The sequence below is a fragment of the Sesamum indicum genome, linkage group LG7 (assembly GCF_026168435.1).
Source record: "Sesamum indicum cultivar Baizhima isolate 11 linkage group LG7, ASM2616843v1, whole genome shotgun sequence".
NCBI classification, from domain to species: domain Eukaryota; kingdom Viridiplantae; phylum Streptophyta; class Magnoliopsida; order Lamiales; family Pedaliaceae; genus Sesamum; species Sesamum indicum.
Genome location: NC_142663.1, coordinates 7,223,163 through 7,243,564, shown reverse-complemented (window position 1 = coordinate 7,243,564; position 20,402 = coordinate 7,223,163). Strand labels below are relative to the sequence as shown.

Below are 20,402 nucleotides of genomic sequence, written 5' to 3'. Positions count from 1 at the left end.
ACGCTTGGATCCGGCTCTACCCAAACTTTTCTGGTTCGCCCCAACATTCCCCACTTGTCCGACTGTTGCTGAGCAATTTTTGGATATCAAACGGACCTCCCCAGAAGGTAATTTTAATGTGGCCGATTTCCCTTCTTTTGCAATCAGTTTCGTTACAGCACCCGCTGCTCTAACTAATTGTCCACCCTTTCCAAGTGTGATTTCTATGTAATGTATGGCCGTGCCTAGGGGCCCAGTGTAATTATTATTCAAAACAAAAATGAAAAGGAAAAAAAAAAAGAAAATAAACTTAGAGGTATTAGCGGCATAATAATAAATTAGTGTCGCGGTGTCATAACTATCGTTTAGGAGATAAAAAGACATTCTTTTATATATTAGTATAGATAAAAACGATAACATATTATTTATTGAATGAATCGGTTACCAATAACCAATATTAAAAATTTATATTTAACAATAACCGATAATTATAATAATTATATAATAATCATCAATACCATATAATTATATATGATCAACATCTACTATTAAAGTAGAATAACATCTCGCACATTGGTAGGGTTCAAACTCATGATCTTAAAGTCATTAATTTTGTCAATTGAGTCAGACCTCATGGGCCACTTTCATTGGATGTTATATCAATCATACGATAAGTATATTATATTTATCATATAATTAATTTATATATAGTTGAATCCAATCTGAATAAAAATTTCCCAAATAGTAGTTAAAGTTGGTTTGACAATTAAAGACAAATATAAACCTCCAAATCTTTCTCTTACCTACTCTTTAATGTAAATTTTTTTCTACTTCATTTTTCGTTTTTGAAACAGTGGTGAAAATAAAAATATGTTGATTGCATATTCTTTTTGAAAATATTTTACTATTTGAGATTTACTCTCATTCCAATCATACCAAATAATTTAATGAAAAACTATTATTCTCTCCCTTTCACTTTTATTTTTCTCACACTTAAACCAAACGAATCCTAAAATTTATACAGAATTGAAAACACAGATTGTTCACTTAAACCAGAAAATTAAAAATGAAAAAGAAAAAAGAAAAAACAAACATGGCCTTAGAGCCTGTAATCAATTACAAGACTAGAAAGATTACAAATAAATTAATTTTATAGATTTGAAATAAAGAGGTATCAACAATCTTCAAAAGAAAATCTGAAAAATAAATATTATTTCTGAAATTTTCTTTTTGAGCTTCGATCCAAGAGGTTAAAACTTATTACTGGATCGGATGAATAAGAAAGTTGTAAGAGAGTTTAATGCTAAGAAAGATATAGAACCATAGCAGTTACAATACGTCGTTGTCTTCGAAAACTTCGGACTTAATTTGTCGTTGTGTGGGAATGGAGCCTGGAGGCTCCCTTTTAGCATGAGTTGTGGCTTCTTAACTCGAAGTCATTTCTATTTGATTTAAACACTATAGTTTATTGTTTAAACGTCCAACCCGTTTAAAGGTTTGAATTATCAGAAAGGACAATTGTTTACTATTTAGTATGTTATAATGCCCCCCTCACGTGCAAAATCTGCACGTGGAATCTCTTTATATATATATATATAAATAGGTGGCAATAAGATTCAAACACAAAAACTCTTATTTAACTTGACTTGATAGCAGAGTAAAGAACATATCATCTAAAAATTTAAACTATTTAATATTTAATATCTTGATAATTATTTTGTGGGGGAGAGTCGTTAACCTAGCATGTCATATTTAAGCATTACTCGACCAATTAGCCAACCCAAAAGAGCACTTGCACTTTATTTTGGATCCATCCAGGTCGGAGGTTTATAAGGTCCAAATTTGATATGATCTTATTGCAAATTTATATTATAAAATTCAAATTTGAGATGACCCTATTGCAAATTTATATAGTTCAAATTTGATATGAACTTATTGCATAATTTGTACATTTTATCCCATAAAATCATGATGTCAACACGAGAAGAAAATTTATTATTTTCTATATTTTCATGGCTACGGACTATAAAGTCGTGATAAATAATTGTTATTAATTATAATTAAATAAAATTTATGCAAAAAAATATTCGTATAGATATATATTTATTTTGATAATAGTTCTCTCAAATTATTTATGTAATCTATAAACACAAATAAATTCAACGTTGATTTAGAAGCACATATTTTATTGAATTAATATATACTCCACATGTAATAAATGATATTATTAAATATTTTCACCAAAAAATAAATAGTCTTGAATTGATCAAATAAATAAGATTTTTTTTTTGGTAAATTATAATTTGTCATCCGAACTATATCCACTTTTATTTTTGTGTGTTAGCTTGCTATCTCAACTTTGCAAAATTTGTTATTTGCCCTATATGACTATATTTCGGTAGATTTTTTGGCTGAAAAAAATATTACATACAATGTTGCATATATGATATTTTACCCATACATTGCTCTTAAATATGATATGTGCATTGCATATGATGTTTTTTCAATAAAGAAAAAAAAATTGATAGAAAAACGTTTATATATGGCATAGTGTAAATTTCACAAAGTTAAAATGACAAATTAACATAAAAAAATAAATGATAAAATATAAACGCGAATATAATTCGGGTCACATATTGTAATTTACTCTTTTTTCTTTTTCCAATCAACACATTTTCTAGTATTTTACTTATAGAAGAATTTAATACAGGGGTTCATTTTTTTTTTTTTTGGGGGGGGCGTAACTATATGGGTTCGTTGATTAGTTATGTACAATATTTACAAAGTATTATGAATAATTTTTGTACATCTTACAACATCTTTGGACTGTAAATTTGTGATGGGAGTGCATTTTATTATAATTTCAAGTGATATTTTGTTATTTTTTGCGATTAAAATGCTCCTAATGAAGTGCTATATTTCAGTATTATCCCATAATGGATTAATGAAGTAGAAAAGGGAGAAAGAATATAAAAATCATCACTTGACAAATTTAAAGGATGAGTTAGACGCACCCACGCCTAAAACTGCGGGAATGCAATTGAAAAGGAAAAGTTCTAGAGATGAAATTTGGAAAGATTTTAGGCGAATTGGTATGTCTTTAGCTGATTGGAAACTACCTTTGCTGGAAAAATTTGTTTAGGACATTAGTTTTAATTCTTCAGAACTTTTAGTTTTATTAGGAATCAAATTTAGTTTTAATTAGATTAGGTAACTAGTAGTGGATATATATGATGTAATTTATCATATGGACAACTTTTGAACTTTTGCTCTTTCGAAATTTTATTCTCTTGTTTTTAGGACAAAATGTATAAAACCCCCATATATTTTAAAAAGTATACAAAAAAAAAAAAATCCTCATGTTATAAGAATAGGCTAAAAGTCCCATATATTTTGTAAAATTCAACAACAAACATCCCTTCCGTTGGTAATTAACGAAAGGTGCATTACACGCACTCTTTGTGCATATGTGGTATCTTTTTAACTTTTTTTACCTTTTTCTTAGGTTTTTTTACTAAAATGCCCTTTTTTATTTTTGTTTTTGTATTTTTTATTATTTAAAATTAAAATGTTAAATTATATTTAATTTATTCAATATTAAATATTAAACTGAATTATATTTAAATTCAAATAATTTTATAATTGTTAATTGATAAATCTAATTTTTTTTTAATTAACTAAAATATATCTTTAATTACAATAATTATTATTTTAATTACTCTTAATTAGCTAAAAAAATTAAATATTATAATTATTTAAAATGTTCTCAATTACCTAAAACATATTTTAATTAATATAATTATAATTAATTAAAAATTAAAAAAGAAAAAAAAGAAAAACCGAACGATTTTGTCCTTTTTCGCTGAAACTTGTTTCTAAGTTTCCAGCTCCGTCCGAACGAGTTTTCAATGGCCAAAGGTACCATTCGAATCCTCTTTTCAAGATGAACATTTTCATACCTTCAATTTGAGTTTTCGTCAATAAGAGAGATTGTGCTCAAGCCACGACCGTCAAACATGTTTTTCGTCGATTCGTCTCCGTCCGGTTGAATCTCGGTCTCAGACCACCACCATCAGACTCATCTCTTGAAGACGATTTTAAAGAAATCGGCTTCACTCAATTTGATAAAAAATTGACGAAAATACGACAATTTTAATAAACTGTGCCACCGCGACGAGATGGTGGTAGGGGCAGCACGGGGTAAGGGAATGGGGTGGGGTAGTTAGTTTTTTTAATTCGGGTTAAAAATTCGGTGAATGTTCAATTTTAATGAGCTGTGAGATCTAATCTATACTTTCTACTATCATTCATGTTTGTATTTGTGTTGCTCTCTATACTTTTATTACAAATAATTTGATTTATGAATTATAGGTACCGCTATATTTGTCGAACCAATTGAACCTACAAAACCATAGTTATTTATTTAATTTAATAACTAGTGGTAACGTAGCATAATTGATTATATTGTAGTTTTCAATTATATTGTGGGGAATGCACAATCTAACTTAAATAAATCCTAATAGAAATTTATTGGTTACAATTGGACCTTTATAGTTCTTAATATTACTGATAAATTAAATCTTGAGAATGTTTTCAAGGTTGTTTACTGATTAGGAATTTAGTCAATAGACGCTTCTTGACTATCGACAAAATAAGGAAATGTGAGGTTGTTAGGCCGTATCAATGACCATAACCAATTTATCTATGACGAATGATTGTCATCTTTGCATCTAGATTAACCGTGTGATTGAGCATGATCTTGTCTTTAACTAAAATATTTTTCTCATATTTACTCTCTTCTTAAGTGGTTCATTCTCTTTAATTTTAGACTTAGAGTTTAAACAAAAACCGTCATAATAGAGGCATTTTCATGTTAAAGGCCCCAAAAAATCACGCAAGGACACTAAAACACTCTCCAAACTGCATCTCTTGTGCATTTCATACACCTTCGGTCAGTTTCTAACGCTGAGTTTTATTTTGAAAATATAGGGAGATTTTCAACTTTCTTTAAAAAACACAGGTGGTAAATTAAAGTTTAGCCTATACATTATGAATAATTAGTTGTTAATTATCTTTAAAAGGTAAATTACGACGAGCTTCTATGAGGTTTGTATAATTATGAAGGCTTAAATATATTTTTAATTCTGTAATTTGGTACTTTGGCATTTTTATTATTTATTTCTTAGAGTTGCAAAATAATCCTATAACTTTATGATACTTCGCAGTTTTGGTCCTTCTAGTGTCGGGTTTTGTAAAAGTTGTTGGAATAAAATATGTGTCCCTCATGATTTTGATATTTTTATCATTTATCTTTATATGGGTTGTAAAAAGAGTCCTATAACTTTTTGACATTTCACAGTTTTGGTTCTTTCAATGTCGGATTTTACAAAAGTTGCCAGTGTGCCTCATTATTTTTTTTTTTAATTTCTCATCTATGTTGGCAAAAGTGAACCAATTAAAACAAAAACAACAATTTAAATAAACCACGTGAGGATCACATGATTTATTATAGCAATTTTTGTAAAATTCGGCATTGGAAGGGCCAAAAAAGTGAAATATCAAAAAGTTATAAAAACTTTTATAATTTTAGAAAGATAAAGGATAAAAATATCAATTCAAAATTACAGGACTAAAAATACATTTAAGCCTAATTTTGAATACCTTCTCGTTATTTGAAAAATTACCAATACCTCCTGATATTTTATAAAATTATGTAATTTTTGGATAAAGGTCTATAATTATCAATGTTTCCTTTACCGGAATTTGTTCTTTTTATTTAAGAAAAGATTAAAAATTATAAAAGAATCAGACAAGGTGGGTGGAAAAAGAATTAAAAACTTATAAGAAAAATATCCATTAAGTCCATAAAATTTTTTAGAAGAATTTAAAAAACAAATTTAATTAATAATTCATGTCCAGAGGGACATTTTGATCAGTTCATCATGAAAAATAAATAAAAATCTAACACGACTGTGTTATTATTAGACAATCACTATAATCAAGAAAATATTAATAATTTTTTAAATAATGAAACAATATATATAATTATGTCAAACTTCATAGAAACTGAATATCTATATGTGGATAGAGTTCTAACCCATAATTATAAAGTGATGCAACCTCAACTTTGTTAATTGTATTATGTACATTGGTCATACATGGAGCGCAGTTGTCTAGTTGGATTTGGCTGACCCACACAAAATCCAGTAAGAGAAGAACTCTTTTACATCTGCATGAAATCAACGGCTGAGATCACAAACCTGTATCCTCATCCGAAGGTTGGTAGAACTCAAGCGCAATCTCAGGGCTTACCATGTAAAACCCATATAAATCCTCTCTCTCTCATTCAACCTCCATGCAAATTTCTCTCTCTTTCTCTCTCAAGAAACTCAGATTTCCCCTATACATACAACTCCCCCATATCTATAACATCTCTGTAGAATTTGATAATAATATTATTATTTCAGATGCAAGCAAATAAAGGTTCTGAATCTCAGCCGAGTAATCATAATCCTAAGGAGAACAGTAATAATGAGGTGGTGGCGCCACCGCCGGCAACGGCCGCTGTGCAGGGGCAACGGTGGATGGCGATGCAGTACCCGGCCGCCGCAATGGTAATGCAGCACGGCATGATGGCGGCGCCGCAGTACGTGCCCTACCACCCCCATAATCCTCACCAGTACCGGTACCATCCGCCGCCTCCACAGCAGAGCAAGAAGAGCAATGTGGGAGGATCCAACGGCGAGAACCGCACGATCTGGGTCGGTGACCTCCGTAATTGGATGGACGAGGATTATCTCCGCAGCTGCTTTGCTTCCACCGGAGAGGTATATAAATATATATATATATATATGTGTGTGTGTGTTTGTGAAATTCTTTTTTTTTTTTTTCATTATCTTTTGCTGCTTTTTGAAGAGATATTTCTGTTTACTGCTTTTTGAAATGTGTTTCGTAATTGATTAATCGTGTCTAGACGATAGAACACCATCGTGGCGTTCTCGTTATTTAAACCAAGTATTTTATGTTGGAGTATGGGGTGGCCACGGGTTTAATTACCCAAACACTTCATATTTTTTATAAAATTATAAGTATACGTTCGGGTTTATTACACTTTAATTCTATAGTATATATTATGTTCAATACTTTTAGTTCTCTATTTTATTTGATTTTTTAAAATAATTTTAAAATTAAAAAAACTCGACTTATTTACTTATATGTTTTACGGAATTTTTATAATAGTTTTAAAATTAAAAAATTTGATACATTTATTCTCATAAAGTAGAGAACTAGATGTATCGAGTTTTCTCAATTTTGACACCATTTTGAAAATCCCGTTAAGCAGTGGATTAAATTTGTGGAGTTTTTCCAATTTCAAAACCATTGTAAGAATCTTGTGAAATATAGAACTAAAAGTGTTAAACCCTTTATTTTAGGGTACTAAAAATATAATTTTATCATATACCTCCACAAAGTATCTACATAATTTATCTTGATAATGTACTTGTAAAATTTAGTACATCTTCTGGCGGGATGAAGTTGTACTTTCCATTGTGTTTTGTTGTATATATAAAGTTTGTCAAAACCTCAACTTTTTACTCTTGTTGAAGATTCTTAACAAATACATTAGCAGCTTTAGAAACTTTATTACATCAAAATATTTGGTCCGATTAGAAATGGCAATGAGGTAGGTATATACAATCGAACCCAAAAACACCCTATTTAATTTTTTGCAAGGCTCGAGACTCGAACTGACCAGCTTAAAACCCCCTTGCCCCACTTCTCAAACCCGGCCCCGACTCCAAACACGATGTATCTAATTAACCCACAAAACTCGATAATTTTTTGTAAAAAATTATAAGCATTAAGTAAAAGTTAACAATTCTGAAAAAATTAAAATATATTTACAAATAGTATTTGGGAGTTGTCGGGGATGGATCTTGGCCTACAAAATAAAAACCCGTCCCCGACCCAAACTTAGGGATGTTGAGGAGGGCTCTGCTCTACCCTCCCCATTTGTCATCCCCGTGTCCGATCTGGCCTATAGCAATCTATCTTTGTGGATAGTGGGATCAATGTAATAGTGAGCATTTAGGAGAGAAAGCAATTTGAGCTGCATCAAACTATTAATACTAGTCAAGCAGGTATATATAGGCACCAATGACACAACATGTATGCTTTCTCTTCTTGATAGTAAAAAGTATATGGAAGAGAATATCTGCAGATGTATTCTTTAAAGATACTTACTATAAAATTTCTGATAATTGTTCTGCATTGTATTCTTTCAACCTTAAGTTCATATGTGATCCCAATATTTCTAATAAGAGTATCGGCTTCTCCACTTTTCACAAGTGTAAAACTGATCCTTGTGCAGGTTTCCTCCATAAAGGTTATTCGCAATAAGCAGACAGGGTTTTCCGAAGGATATGGATTTGTGGAGTTCTTAACACATGCTGCTGCTGAGAAAGTTTTGCAATCTTATTCTTGCATTGCTATGCCTAACACTGTTCAGCTTTTCCGGTTGAATTGGGCTACGTTTAGCATGGGGGATAAACGTTCAAATACCGGTTCTGATCTTTCTATCTTTGTAGGAGATTTAGCTGCAGATGTCACTGATATCTTGCTGCATCAAACGTTTGCTAGTAAATACCCCTCTGTTAAAGCTGCTAAAGTTGTCATTGATGCCAATACCGGCCGTTCAAAAGGCTACGGTTTTGTTAGGTTTGAAGATGACAATGAAAGATCACAGGCTATGGCTGAAATGAATGGTGTCTACTGCTCAAGTCGGCCTATGCGCATTGGTGCAGCAACGCCAAGAAAGTTGTCTGGTTATCAGCAACAATACTCATCACCAGGTGTTTTCCTTTTCAGTGCAAACTGCAAACTCATTGAATCCTCTCCGCGAGTTACAATTTGGAATATATATTGGTTGTCGACGTAGAACTCAATATCTTTTGAACCTGTTGAGAATGACTATTGCTACAAAAACTATTTATATGTTGAAATAGTGAAATGCCAATTCATCATATTAATTCCTATACAATTGTTTCACCAGGTGGCCGGTATTCAAACAACGTCTCCAGCCAGGGTTCGTGGTTAGATGGAGATTCATTAAACACGACAGTTAGTTATCTAATTCTTCTATCGGTTTTTCTGAACCTTTTTCATAATTTGTTTTCGACTAACATATCATTTTAATAGATTTTCGTTGGAGGACTTGACCCTAATGTGACGGATGAAGATCTCAGGCAGCCTTTCTCCCAATATGGTGAAATACTATCTGTCAAAATACCAGTTGGGAAAGGATGCGGCTTTGTTCAATTTGCCAACAGGTACTTTGACTTGTTAATTTGTACTCATTTATTGACTTATAGGTATCCCAATCTTGGCGACCTACTTAATCAAGTTGCAAAACATGATGAATCCATAACACATTTTGATAGAAACAACGCTGAGGCGGCATTGCAGCGGTTGAGTGGTACAACAATTGGAAAGCAAATCGTGCGCCTTTCTTGGGGACGTAGTCTAGCAAACAAGCAGGCAATTACTTCAACCTTGACCTCCACTTTTCTGTCAGTATTCCTATAATGTTTACATGTTTAAACGTAGCATCTGCCTTCATTTTTGGTGTACGTTCTCTCTCTTTCTCATAGAGAAACAATATGCTCTCTGGGGTATAAGCTGCTTGTATTTATTGTTTGCTGCACTTTCCAGTTAAGGGCTGATTACGGGCATCAGTGGTCCGGTGCATACTATGGTGGGACGTTCTTTGATGGCTATGGATATGCTCTACCGCCCCTTCACAGTCCAAACATGTATCCTGCTGCATATGGGGCTTATTCCATCTACAGTACGCACCAACAACAAGTGAGCTGAACGCGACGGCCCAAGAAAACAGAAACGTTCGCAAGTAGTAATTTTGTTCCAATTAATATTATAAGACATAAGTATTTTTATTCATTTTTAATGATGTTTGTTTGCATTTAATCGAAATATTAAAATCTGAACACAAAAGCTTAAAATTAAATTCAAAAACCATAATTTTATATAAATTTTTAAAAATTAAACTGAAAAATGATTTTTTTTCGAGGCACGTCTTGGAGTTAGTTTCTATATAATTAATAATCAAATAACGATTTATCTTATAAATATTTATAAATAAAATTAGTGGAAAATAACAGAAAAATATTATTATATGGGTACAGTTTTGGTCCCTATATATTCACTTATTCACTTTTGGTCCACAATATATATTCACAAGCCGTGATTTTAGTCCTAATATTTATGTTTTTTTTGTAGATTTGGTCCTTAATTTGACAACTGGACCAAATTTTATAAAATTTAGAAATATTAAGAGTTAAAATCGTGGTACATAAATATTAAACGAATAAGTGATTATATATAGGGATTAAAAATATAATTTACCTTTCACCGCCGCGACAATTCCCCCACTGCACCCATATTTTCTATTTTTTTTCAAACTTCAAAAGTGAATAAACCAACAAAATAAATAAATTTAAGCAATAAATTTTTTAAAATTCATTGACAATTTTTCTATTATTGACACTTTTTTGGTTAAGATTATTTAGAAAATTTATTGCTTAAATTTATTTTTTTATATATTTGAAGAAAAATAGAAAAAAATCGATGTATTAGATTACAATTTAATAAACACCATAAAATGGGAGGAAAATGCCCTTTAAATGAAACGTCCGTTAAGTTTTTTAACCAAAAAGTTAATAAAAGGACCAAAAGTGCAAAAAAAGTTAAAATTTGAGAACTAAAACCTTAAATTGTATGAGAACCAAAATTGTATTAGTGACTATATTTGAGAACCAAAAATGCATTATCTGTCTTACATTTAAATTTTTAATCAAATGTTGGCTTAAAAATATACTTAATCAGTTCATTTTAAAAAGTGCAAAATAATCTATAATAATCCAAATTAATTAAATCATCATTCACCATTTCTCAAATTTTTAATGATTTCATCCAAAAACTTTTAATTTAAAAGGAGTGAATTAATATTTTTTAATTAAGTCCAAAACTCTTTCTCTTCTTCTTCTTCTTTTTTTTTTTTAAAGACAAACCAAAACTTTTTGAAAACATGTCAAACATGTATCGAAAATGTGTCAGATATGCCAACTGGTGTGTTCGTGGTGTGTCCGACACTGTATCATTTTTTTTTATATATATTTTCAAACACGCGAATGCGGTATCCAATACATGACTAAAACATATTCAAACCTTATTTGTATCTGATCTAATACATGTTCAACATTGCAAAGTGTCCGTGCATTATAGTTAGAAATAAATAGGAAATTCAAGTCTTTAATCTCTCTCTCCAAAGAGAATTATAAATTTGTTTCTCTCTCTCAAATTCTTTTATTTCTTTTTCTTCATTTTAGTCTTTGATGCTTAATGATTTAGTGCTCCATTGTTGAATGGTTGAAAACTTGAAGTTATAAAATTGGATGTTGTAATTCCCACTGAGAATATTTTTGCATTCAATTTCTGCAAAAATGTCAAATTTTTATAAGTGGTGTTGTATTCAGTTAATTTTAACGATTGAATTAAAATTATTACAAATTAAGGGTAATTATAGCTATATTATTTGAAATTAGTCCTTAAACGGTGAGATAAAAATCATTACTTTACCTTTGCTGATTCTTTTTTTTAAAAAGATAATATTTGAAAATATGTATGAGAAATTTGAGGGTGGGTTTAAATAAATAATTCATTAAGAAATTAGTTTATAAAAATATTATATAAAATTTTTAGAAATATATAAATTATTATTTATATTTCAAAGGGGTATTTTAAACAGTCTACCATAAGAATTGGACAAAAATCTTATGGAATGAGTTCATTGTTATACGAACGTTAAATTACAGGGTATTTATAGTTTTTCATATAATGATAAGGTAATTATAATTATGTGAAATTCAAAGGAAGTGGTTGTAGTTTACCCAAAAATTAAAGATCAAAATCATATTTCAAAATATTTAGGGACCAAAATTAATTTTAACCTTAGTATAAGGACCAAAAATGTAATTTAACCCAAGTGATTTTGACGTCAACGTGGCGTTAGTACTTAAAATTACCTCGAAAAATATTTGGAGTAATCAGTAATATAATCACACAATAATCACTTTTAATTAAGTTATGAGATAATTATATTCCCATCATCGAACTTTGGTGCAATTACACATATATCCTCTATGATTTGAAAAAATTACATTTGGTAATTTTGAGGTTTACATTTATATAATAAATAAGTTATTTGTTAGTAAAATTCACTAAATTTGTTGATATTAACAAACAATTGAATAAAAATTGATGCTAGCCCTTGATTCACTTATTGAAGGTCAAATAATTTTCTTTTTTATTAAACTACCCTTATAACGGTGAAGATATACATTCTCATATATATTAACTTGTGAAGACATATGGGTGTAATTTGGTTAAAAGATTTATTTGACCTGCAATAAATCAATAATAGGTCAAACGAGAGTAAATATAGATTTTTATCTAACTTTTTTTTGTTAATATCAGTAAATTTGATAAATTTTAATTAATTAAAAAGACTTATTTGTTAGATAGAAGTAAAGATAAGGATGCTGAATATAATTTTTAAAATTATAAAAAATTTATTTGTAATTATGGCATAATTGAGGGGCTTAAGTTATTAGTTAATCCAAATTAAGTAGAAAAGCTGTACAAAAGCTGAAAGCTTAAGCCCTCAGCCAAACACGTATCCTCCTCAGAAAATAATGGCTCCATTTTCTCTCTCTACCTTCTCTCCGGTGCCACCTCCTGCAATTACTTGCTGCTCTTCTTCTCCTTTTCATCGGCAGTTCCAGAGCAGAAGATTTTTCCTTAAAATCGAGAGATTCGCGTCGGTTTCAGCTTCTTCGCCGTCGTCTTCGAACCCTAAGGTTGTGGTCACGAGAGAACGCGGCAAAAACGGCAAGCTCATTAATGCTTTGGTAATTTTGTATTCTATGAGAAGTTTTATGTATGCCCTGTGCAATGTATGTTGGCCTGATGTTTTTCGATTTTTGGTTTCGGAAATTTGACGTCTTAGTGTATTAAATTTAGAGGACTGCAATCAATTGTTTTGCTGTGGGGAATAATGTGCTTTTATGGTGTATTACTGTTAAAGCAGGAGAATATCTGTAGTTGGTACTAATTTGATGTGAATGGAAGTGTTTGATTAAATGTGGACAGAAATATAACTATTTCCGGCCAGCACATGTGGAGTAAAAAAGTGGAAATAAAATTGTTTATAGCAATGAATCAAGGGATGATGAAAGGTATAGTTTACACAACTTTTTGGTAGTGGGATCTCTGTAAAATATGCGAGAAAGAATTTTGTGGCTTAACTTTCCTTAACTGCCATTAAGACGTGTTCTAATGAGAAGGGATACAATGTGGTTGAACCATTGTTTTTATCCAGCAGATGAGCATGATGATATCCATGGCCAGACATTTATTTGAATAAGTTGATGAAATTAGTCAATATAGAAAAGTTTTGACCCGGTGACGTGCAAATTTCCAGCTCTCATTACTTATAAACTCAATTTCAGTATATGGCGACGAAGTCCAAATATCTAATTTGCACTAGGTTTTTCTATTTCCTTTCTGTTTATCAGTGATTACTATGCTTTAATCCATTTCATGATTTAAGGTCTTTCATTGTACCTCCATTGTTTATTACATATTTGCTTACTGTCAGTTTCTAACAAGCTACTTTGAATGTAATCTTGAGGTGTGTTAGCCTCGTGAACATGATCTAATTCTCTGGACTAATTTATTCTAAACATTGGTGTGGCCTTAACATTTTTTATTTCTAGGCAAGTTACGGGATTAACTGTCTAGAGCTTCCCCTCATCCAGCATATGCAGTTGCCTGATCTAGAAAAGCTTTCTTCTTTATTGAGCAGTAAGTTCCAGATGATTCCATGCCCTATTGCTCGATTGATGTGATTGTTGAAGAATTAAGACAGTTTCCTTTTCATTTTGACTGTTTGCTACTACCAAATATGACTTGTGCGAGAGAGTGCTTGTGATCTTATGTCGTTTGGGTCTTTGGGAGATGGTAATATCTGTGCGTAATCTGCTGAAGTTAATACTTTTGAAATTGCTTCTGGGTTGAGGCTGGGCTAGTGGACTTAGGGAAACTAAAAATCTCAAAGTCTGTCCAATATCAAGTCCTGATTCTCATGAAAATGTCTTATATTTGTCTTGTTTGAGTATAATGACATGGAGAAAGCTACAGCACTAAATCCTGTGTATTGTTTTCTTGGAAGTCATTTGGTAGATCATTGTGCATGTTATTTCTTGTGTGGTTGCTTTGGGAAGTGTCGTGGTCAGTTTACATGATATCAGAGCAAGGCAAAGGACATTCCATTTGGTGTTGGACATGCATTTGGTGAAAATAACGTGCTACCTTTGGAGAAATAAGTAACAGGTGTGCAACAATGGTGTACCGAAGATTCAGTATAACAAAGTTCTTCTTTGAACAACTTTTAAATTGTTTTCTCTGCCTGTTTGTATGTTTTTTCTGGAACTATATATGTTCTTGTTGTTTCATTTAGATTGTTTACAGTTCCATTGTTCGTAAATGTTTCTTATATCTAATTGATAGAAGTATCTGACATCTAGTTATTCTTTGTGCTACAGGCACTTCATTTGACTGGATCGTCATAACTTCACCTGAAGCAGGTGTAGTATTTCTTGATGCTTGGAAGTAAGGTTTAGCTGCTTTGCCAACATTTCTAGATACTTTCCAATTATTTTGAATCTCTTGAAGGAATTACTTATAGGCATTAAGGTGCAAAAACAATAATCAAAGTTTTATGTTGAGAAATATGCAGAAATAGAGGATCATGAGACTTTTGTTGCATGAAGTAAGAAAGTATCTGCAAACAGATAATAGAAAGTCGAATACTAGAAGATCATCTGAACTTAATCAGGATCTGCAAGTTGTCTGTTGTTCGGTGATTGGTAAAATTAATACTTTCTCTTAAAGGCATCTCGTCAAACATTATGCTTGTCATATCATCCTTCTGTTTGCTCGGATACTCTTTCAATTCTTAATGCATCAGGGGACAGCTTCATTTTTCCAGTTTTCCACTTTTCCTCTAGGTGCAAAATCCACTGTCCATGGCACAAAAATCACAAGGAGCTTTTCTGTGGCATTACACAGTCCAGTCACTTAGGACTTAGGTCTGCACACTTTTCAACTCAATGCATGCCTAGGCGTGGGCTTTGCTTCTCTCAAGTTATCTTCCACCGTACAGAAATATGCCCATTTTTATTTCATTGCTTCCTTTTTTAACAAAAATCTATCTTAATGCTCCCATGTGAGACACTAAAGTACATGTTTTGGGTCAAGCCAACATTTTCCCATGTTATGCTGCTGATCCTGCTGTTGTATTACAATTACTATTGTGGGCTTTTTAAGAAAGTTCAGAAGTTGCAAGAAACTTGTTCACCAGAAAATGCAGCATGCCTCCGAGACATTAGAACTATAAAGCACACAAGTCCGGTGTAAAGAATACATTTTCAAATTGTAGCTACTTTTTATGAGTTATATTGATATCCTGTTGGCTAATTTATTCATAAACTCAAGGTTTTGATCCACAGAGCTGCAGGAACCCCAAAAGTTAGGGTTGGAGTTGTGGGAGCTGGTACAGCGAGTGTATTTGAGAAAATTCAACCGTCCTTGAAACAAAGCCTTAATGTGTCTTTTGCGCCATCAAAAGGTGTTTGCTAGCTTCAGATTTCTGCACCATGAATAAAAACTATAGAGAGTTTGAGGGTCATTACCAGCATGCATTTGTTCACTATGTATCTTTTCTGCATATAGTCATTAGTCAGAAACATGGTTTAGTCTTTGCTAGTCGCAGCTTGAAGCAAAGTAACTTTAGTTGTGATCTTAGCTACTGGCAAGGTTTTGGCAGCTGAGCTTCCGGACTATGGAAATGCAAGGTGCACTGTTTTGTACCCTGCTTCAGCAAAAGCTAGCAATGAGATTGGTGAGTGGTCAAAATATCTGGTTCTTTCTCATCCTGAGTTGCTAGAGCAATATTTGCAAGTAAATTTAACCTTAGGGAAGGAAGCAAGAAATTGCTGAAAAATTATATTCTAAATTAAACTCGATTACTTCGGTTTTTCAAGTTGACATTATTCTGAACTGGCCTAGCTATTTAGGATGCTTGGTATGGCTGAGTTTATATCTGTATATCAGCTCCAAAAAGACTAAAGACTACTTGATAGTTATTGCATCTTTTGATGTCCATGGTTTTGTCATATTCCCTTTCTTGCACTTCTTCAATATGTCTACTAACTCAACCAGTTTGAGTATTTTGTTCTTTTGATACTCGACAAGGATTATGGTGGATAGCTTAGACCAATTTATAAGTAGCTGCAATGGGCTTCTGCTGCAGCTTAGCCTTACCATTTTTGTGGAGTAAGGATGAGTAATAAGAAGTTATTAAACATCTGAATTCTAATTTAGTAGAATCAATCTAAGATCACATCCATTTTGACGTACCAAGAGAGTAGCCCTGTTGAATTTTAATCTTTTTGTTCTGTTAAAATGTATTTAAAAAGTCATTGTCTACACAAGGAGCCTTAGATATTAGTCTGAATCTTTCAATCACTTTGTAAATTACTTAAATTATTTATTGTGCTTGTAAAGTGGATGTGCTTCAGAATTTAGATATTCTGAAGGTCTTTTATTATCAGCAGCCATAGACAACCAAAATGTATGGACTGGGTACTTGTCTTGGTATTTTTTATTCATACAGATAATCAAGTTCAAGTGGTAAAATAATGATAAATGATGGAAGGCCTGGAAAGATAAAGACAGCCATAGAGATAATAGAGCTTGTCAGCTAGGATAAGAGGTTTTATCATCGGCTTCCTGACCGCGTGATTATTATGTTCAGTTTATGAATAAAAAATCAATAATAAATCAATGGTGGCATTTTTTGTGCTAATTTAAATTTTCTGGTAGTTGCTTTGTAAATTTTATATGTTATGCAAACTAATTTTAGCAGGCTGTATGCATTTTCTATTTCAGAGGATGGCCTTGTGAAGCGTGGATTTGCCATCACTAGGCTGAACACGTATACCACGGTAAGATACTTGTATTGATTTCATTCTATGTGCTGCTAGTAGCGTCCATCCAGTGTTGGTGGGCTGAATTATAGTCAGCGGACATACTGGTGCATTGCATAAGAAAATTAAGTAAATGAATTATAGGATATTCTCCATCTCGTGGTTGCTTTTTTTCAAATTAACAATCAAGGACTCCTCTCCCTGTTACCCTTTAGGGCTTTGTTATTTAACAGACCTTACATCTGTGCTATAATATGATCTCAAATTTCAATTAACACCTTTCAGTTGCTTATACAGATGTGTGATTTTAACTAACTATAAGTCACTTGGATGACAATAATCTGCCCAAATTTTATGTGCATAATGTGTTTCTATCAGCTCATCTTCAGAACTTGGAGGGGTGATCTGTAACAGATCCAAAAGTCACAATATAATAATTAGTAGCACCTTGGGCTGGCCAGCCTTGAGCGTGGGCTTCACACCATCAGTGGTATGGATTACCTGGGATCGGCTAGTCCAAGGTGACACTAAGAAATTTTCTGTGAGAGAAGAAAAAAATTGTGTTTGGATATTTGCCTGTTGACATCACAAGTCTGCTTTTGCCCATGACCCTTGCCTCTTTCTCGGTCTTAAAGGGGATCATATATGAAAAGAATCAGTTAAGGTTTGGAGATATTTCATGTTTGAAAGTTAGTGGCCTGAAACAGTATGTGTATAGTAAATAAAAGACTCAAAACCAAAGAACTCCTGTAGGGGATTCAATGTCGTGAAGAAAATCTTGCATGGAAGGATAAGAAAGACTAGAGAGGTATGTTATGATTCCAAAAAGCTATCCTCTTTAATAGGAAAGGTTCCTTCAAGAAGCTAAAGTTTAATGTCTAAAACCTATCCTAAATCTAATAGGAGAATAATTAAACATTTGATATTGTGCAAATCGCAGTCGAAGAGAGCTCAGGAAAGCTCCCAAGATGGCTAGTTGTTTGCCGAATACTTCCATATTGATTCGAAGGGGTTGAGATGGATTACAAAAATTAGGATGGTTTTATAACATAGTCAAACAAAACTTTTATACCGTCAAATGGGGATTGTGAAGGCGTAATTCTATGCTTGTCCATGTCATAGTTGGACACTGACATATTATCACTCCACAAAATATAGATTTGATTCTGCTTAATTAGTTCTAATTATCTGGAAGCTTCTTGAGTGTTATTTTTCTTGCAGGAACCTGTTAGTCAAGTGGATCAAATGGTTTTAGAACAAGCACTTCTTGCTCCTGTTATTGCTGTAGCATCTCCTTCTGCAATTCGGTAAAATGTCTGTTATCCTCCGATAGCCACGATATGTGTGCCTTATGTTAGACATTCCTAACTGTTTACAGCCTAGAGCAACATCTGACCTTGTGAACTATGTTTCTCAAAATAAATTCTTGTTCAACCAATGACAGGATCTTTCTACTTGTACAGGGAGGCCTCTTCTTGATAGTTCTATTGAAAACTTGTTTAGCTGTTTGCTCTTCATCTTTTATTTGCTTAGCTTATGTGTATTTTTGTTCTCTACCAGTGCTTGGGTTAGTTTAATACCAGAAGCACAGCAGTGGGATAATGCTGTTGCATGCATTGGGGAGACAACTGCTGTAGCTGCTAAAAAACTGGGGTTACGGAATGTGTACTTCCCAGCAAATCCTGGCCTTGAAGGGTAATTCTCTCTTCACTTGAAGAGCTTCCCTAAAGATTGTGTATGCCATTATACTTCTTTCCGTCGGAGGAATTTGAATCTGTACTAAATGGAAGCAGTACGAATCTACATGAAATCTCAATTGTACCGAACATTGTTTCTGATATGCTTGTTTTTTTGTCAAAAGTATACTGTTGTAAAGAGTCCATCAAAAAATATTTAAGGCAAGGGGGTCAAATATATTTGTGTTCACATGCAGGTAAAAGTTGTTTCATAGTACTGTTAACAGGATGTGTAGATAAGTTGATGTTGAGTTTACATTATGTAGATGTTAAAAAGACCTAGCAACAAGCCCACTTCAGTTGGGGGCACCTGGGGGGCTTAAGATTATCTGGATTCCTGTTATTTCAACATCTGATTTTGCATTTTCTCCAGGTGGGTCAATAGCATTTTGGAAGCCTTACAAGTCCAAAACCAGTTACAGAAGGTTTGAAAATTGAGCCTTGGGGGCTTCTCACTGTTGACATCTGACCACAGTGCATCCAGGCGACCTTTTCCTGGGTAGTAATTGTTCTTTCTCTCTCGATTCATCACTTACAGAGTCGAAAAGCTAACGGGGCTTGCATTGGCAGGTCTACAGTGGCTCCAGCGGATACATGTCTTTCCATGCATAAATTTCTGGAGATGAGAAAAGCAGGCAGAACCGGTAACACGTAAATATTTCATTCTTTTAGCTGCAGGAGAGTAACAATGTATAGCAGTGACAGTTTTGCGTGAGGTAAGTGAAGGATGAATTGACAATGACATTCGAACGCGACAATGCTCAATAATTGTATGATTAGATACTATCAGTGAGTGTAAATATCTATTATCTGTTTCAACTTCTAAGTTACTGAAATGTCCAACTTGGACAGTGACTTTGACGCTAGCACCTACAAAAGTTCTTGGTTTGCATTTCTACTGGTAATCTTTTGGGCTATTCGTCACTTTCGTACATGTTCTTGTCACGTCAGGCCCCCAATTTTCAGCTGTTATCTTCTTGGTGCCAGTACTTCACCTTCCGCACTTAATATTCCGGGAATTATGTATATTTGCATATCATATTATTGCTTTCTCTTCCTAATATGTGCCAGATTATTGGCTCAAATGTTGGAATTGTGTGTGTTCGTGCTTGCCCTTGCAAGTCTTATCTCATTACAAGAAAATAGTGTTCATTTATGGTCACAGTAATGAAATAACTGTGACAGTTTTTACAGTACCTAATAAATGTTCAAAATTACAAACTAACTTTCTTCATAGGATGATCGTTGCTTCGATCCTTCTATTCTTCATTTTTGCTTGAAAACATCCTGCTTCATTTGTATGGTGCATTAGACCCAACTACCAAACATCAACAAATGTCATTTAACTTCTTCCTACTGCCCATTAGGCAAAAGTGTTCCTTTCTTCATTGATGTGTGTGTATGCAGTAGTATATGAATTCCTGAAAAAAGAATTACAAAAATGAAACGAATGGACCACTGGAGGACCATTACTGAAAGCTGGCAAAGCAAAAACCCAAGATGCTATCATTGGTTTACATTTTCCTCTACTTTGTCTTATTACTATTTTTCCACCCACATG

At 32.7% G+C, this 20,402-nt stretch overlaps 2 protein-coding genes across 4 annotated transcripts; both read left to right on the top strand.

Moving 5' to 3' along the window:
* Positions 1-6,364: 6,364 nt before the first annotated feature.
* LOC105166232 (polyadenylate-binding protein RBP47) lies at positions 6,365-9,933 on the top strand. Its single transcript, XM_011085519.3, has 6 exons — positions 6,365-6,806; positions 8,351-8,831; positions 9,032-9,099; positions 9,178-9,308; positions 9,420-9,516; positions 9,691-9,933. Exons 1-6 carry the CDS (start codon positions 6,447-6,449, stop codon positions 9,850-9,852), a joined length of 1,299 nt encoding a protein of 432 aa, XP_011083821.1. The 5' UTR covers positions 6,365-6,446; the 3' UTR covers positions 9,853-9,933.
* Positions 9,934-12,708: 2,775 nt separating this feature from the next.
* Positions 12,709-19,667, top strand: HEMD (uroporphyrinogen-III synthase family protein). 3 transcript variants are annotated; one of them, XM_011085518.3, is made up of 10 exons: positions 12,709-12,965; positions 13,833-13,920; positions 14,661-14,727; positions 15,627-15,745; positions 15,923-16,018; positions 17,068-17,123; positions 18,327-18,412; positions 18,666-18,800; positions 19,215-19,340; positions 19,420-19,667. In XM_011085518.3, the coding sequence occupies exons 1-9, from the start codon at positions 12,750-12,752 to the stop codon at positions 19,270-19,272; spliced, it is 921 nt and encodes a 306-aa protein (XP_011083820.1). In that variant the 5' UTR covers positions 12,709-12,749; the 3' UTR covers positions 19,273-19,340; positions 19,420-19,667. The 3 variants fall into 3 exon arrangements, with proteins under 3 accessions (XP_011083820.1, XP_088738765.1, XP_011083819.1); XM_011085517.3 differs by having other exon boundaries at positions 12,710-12,965; positions 19,412-19,667; XM_088882639.1 differs by lacking the exon at positions 13,833-13,920 and having other exon boundaries at positions 12,709-12,945; positions 19,412-19,667.
* Positions 19,668-20,402: the final 735 nt, after the last annotated feature.

Bases quoted from the DNA above. Each gene is read 5' to 3' on its own strand.
- LOC105166232 (XM_011085519.3), top strand. From the start codon at position 6,447: ATGCAAGCAAATAAAGGTTCTGAATCTCAGCCGAGTAATCATAATCCT. The intron at 6,807-8,350 runs GTATATAAATAT...ATCCTTGTGCAG, and splicing joins GCTTTGCTTCCACCGGAGAG to GTTTCCTCCATAAAGGTTAT. The intron at 9,517-9,690 runs GCAATTACTTCA...TGCACTTTCCAG, and splicing joins GTAGTCTAGCAAACAAGCAG to TTAAGGGCTGATTACGGGCA.
- HEMD (XM_011085518.3), top strand. From the start codon at position 12,750: ATGGCTCCATTTTCTCTCTCTACCTTCTCTCCGGTGCCACCTCCTGCA. The intron at 14,728-15,626 runs GTAAGGTTTAGC...TTTGATCCACAG, and splicing joins GTATTTCTTGATGCTTGGAA to AGCTGCAGGAACCCCAAAAG. The intron at 18,413-18,665 runs GTAAAATGTCTG...GTTCTCTACCAG, and splicing joins GCATCTCCTTCTGCAATTCG to TGCTTGGGTTAGTTTAATAC.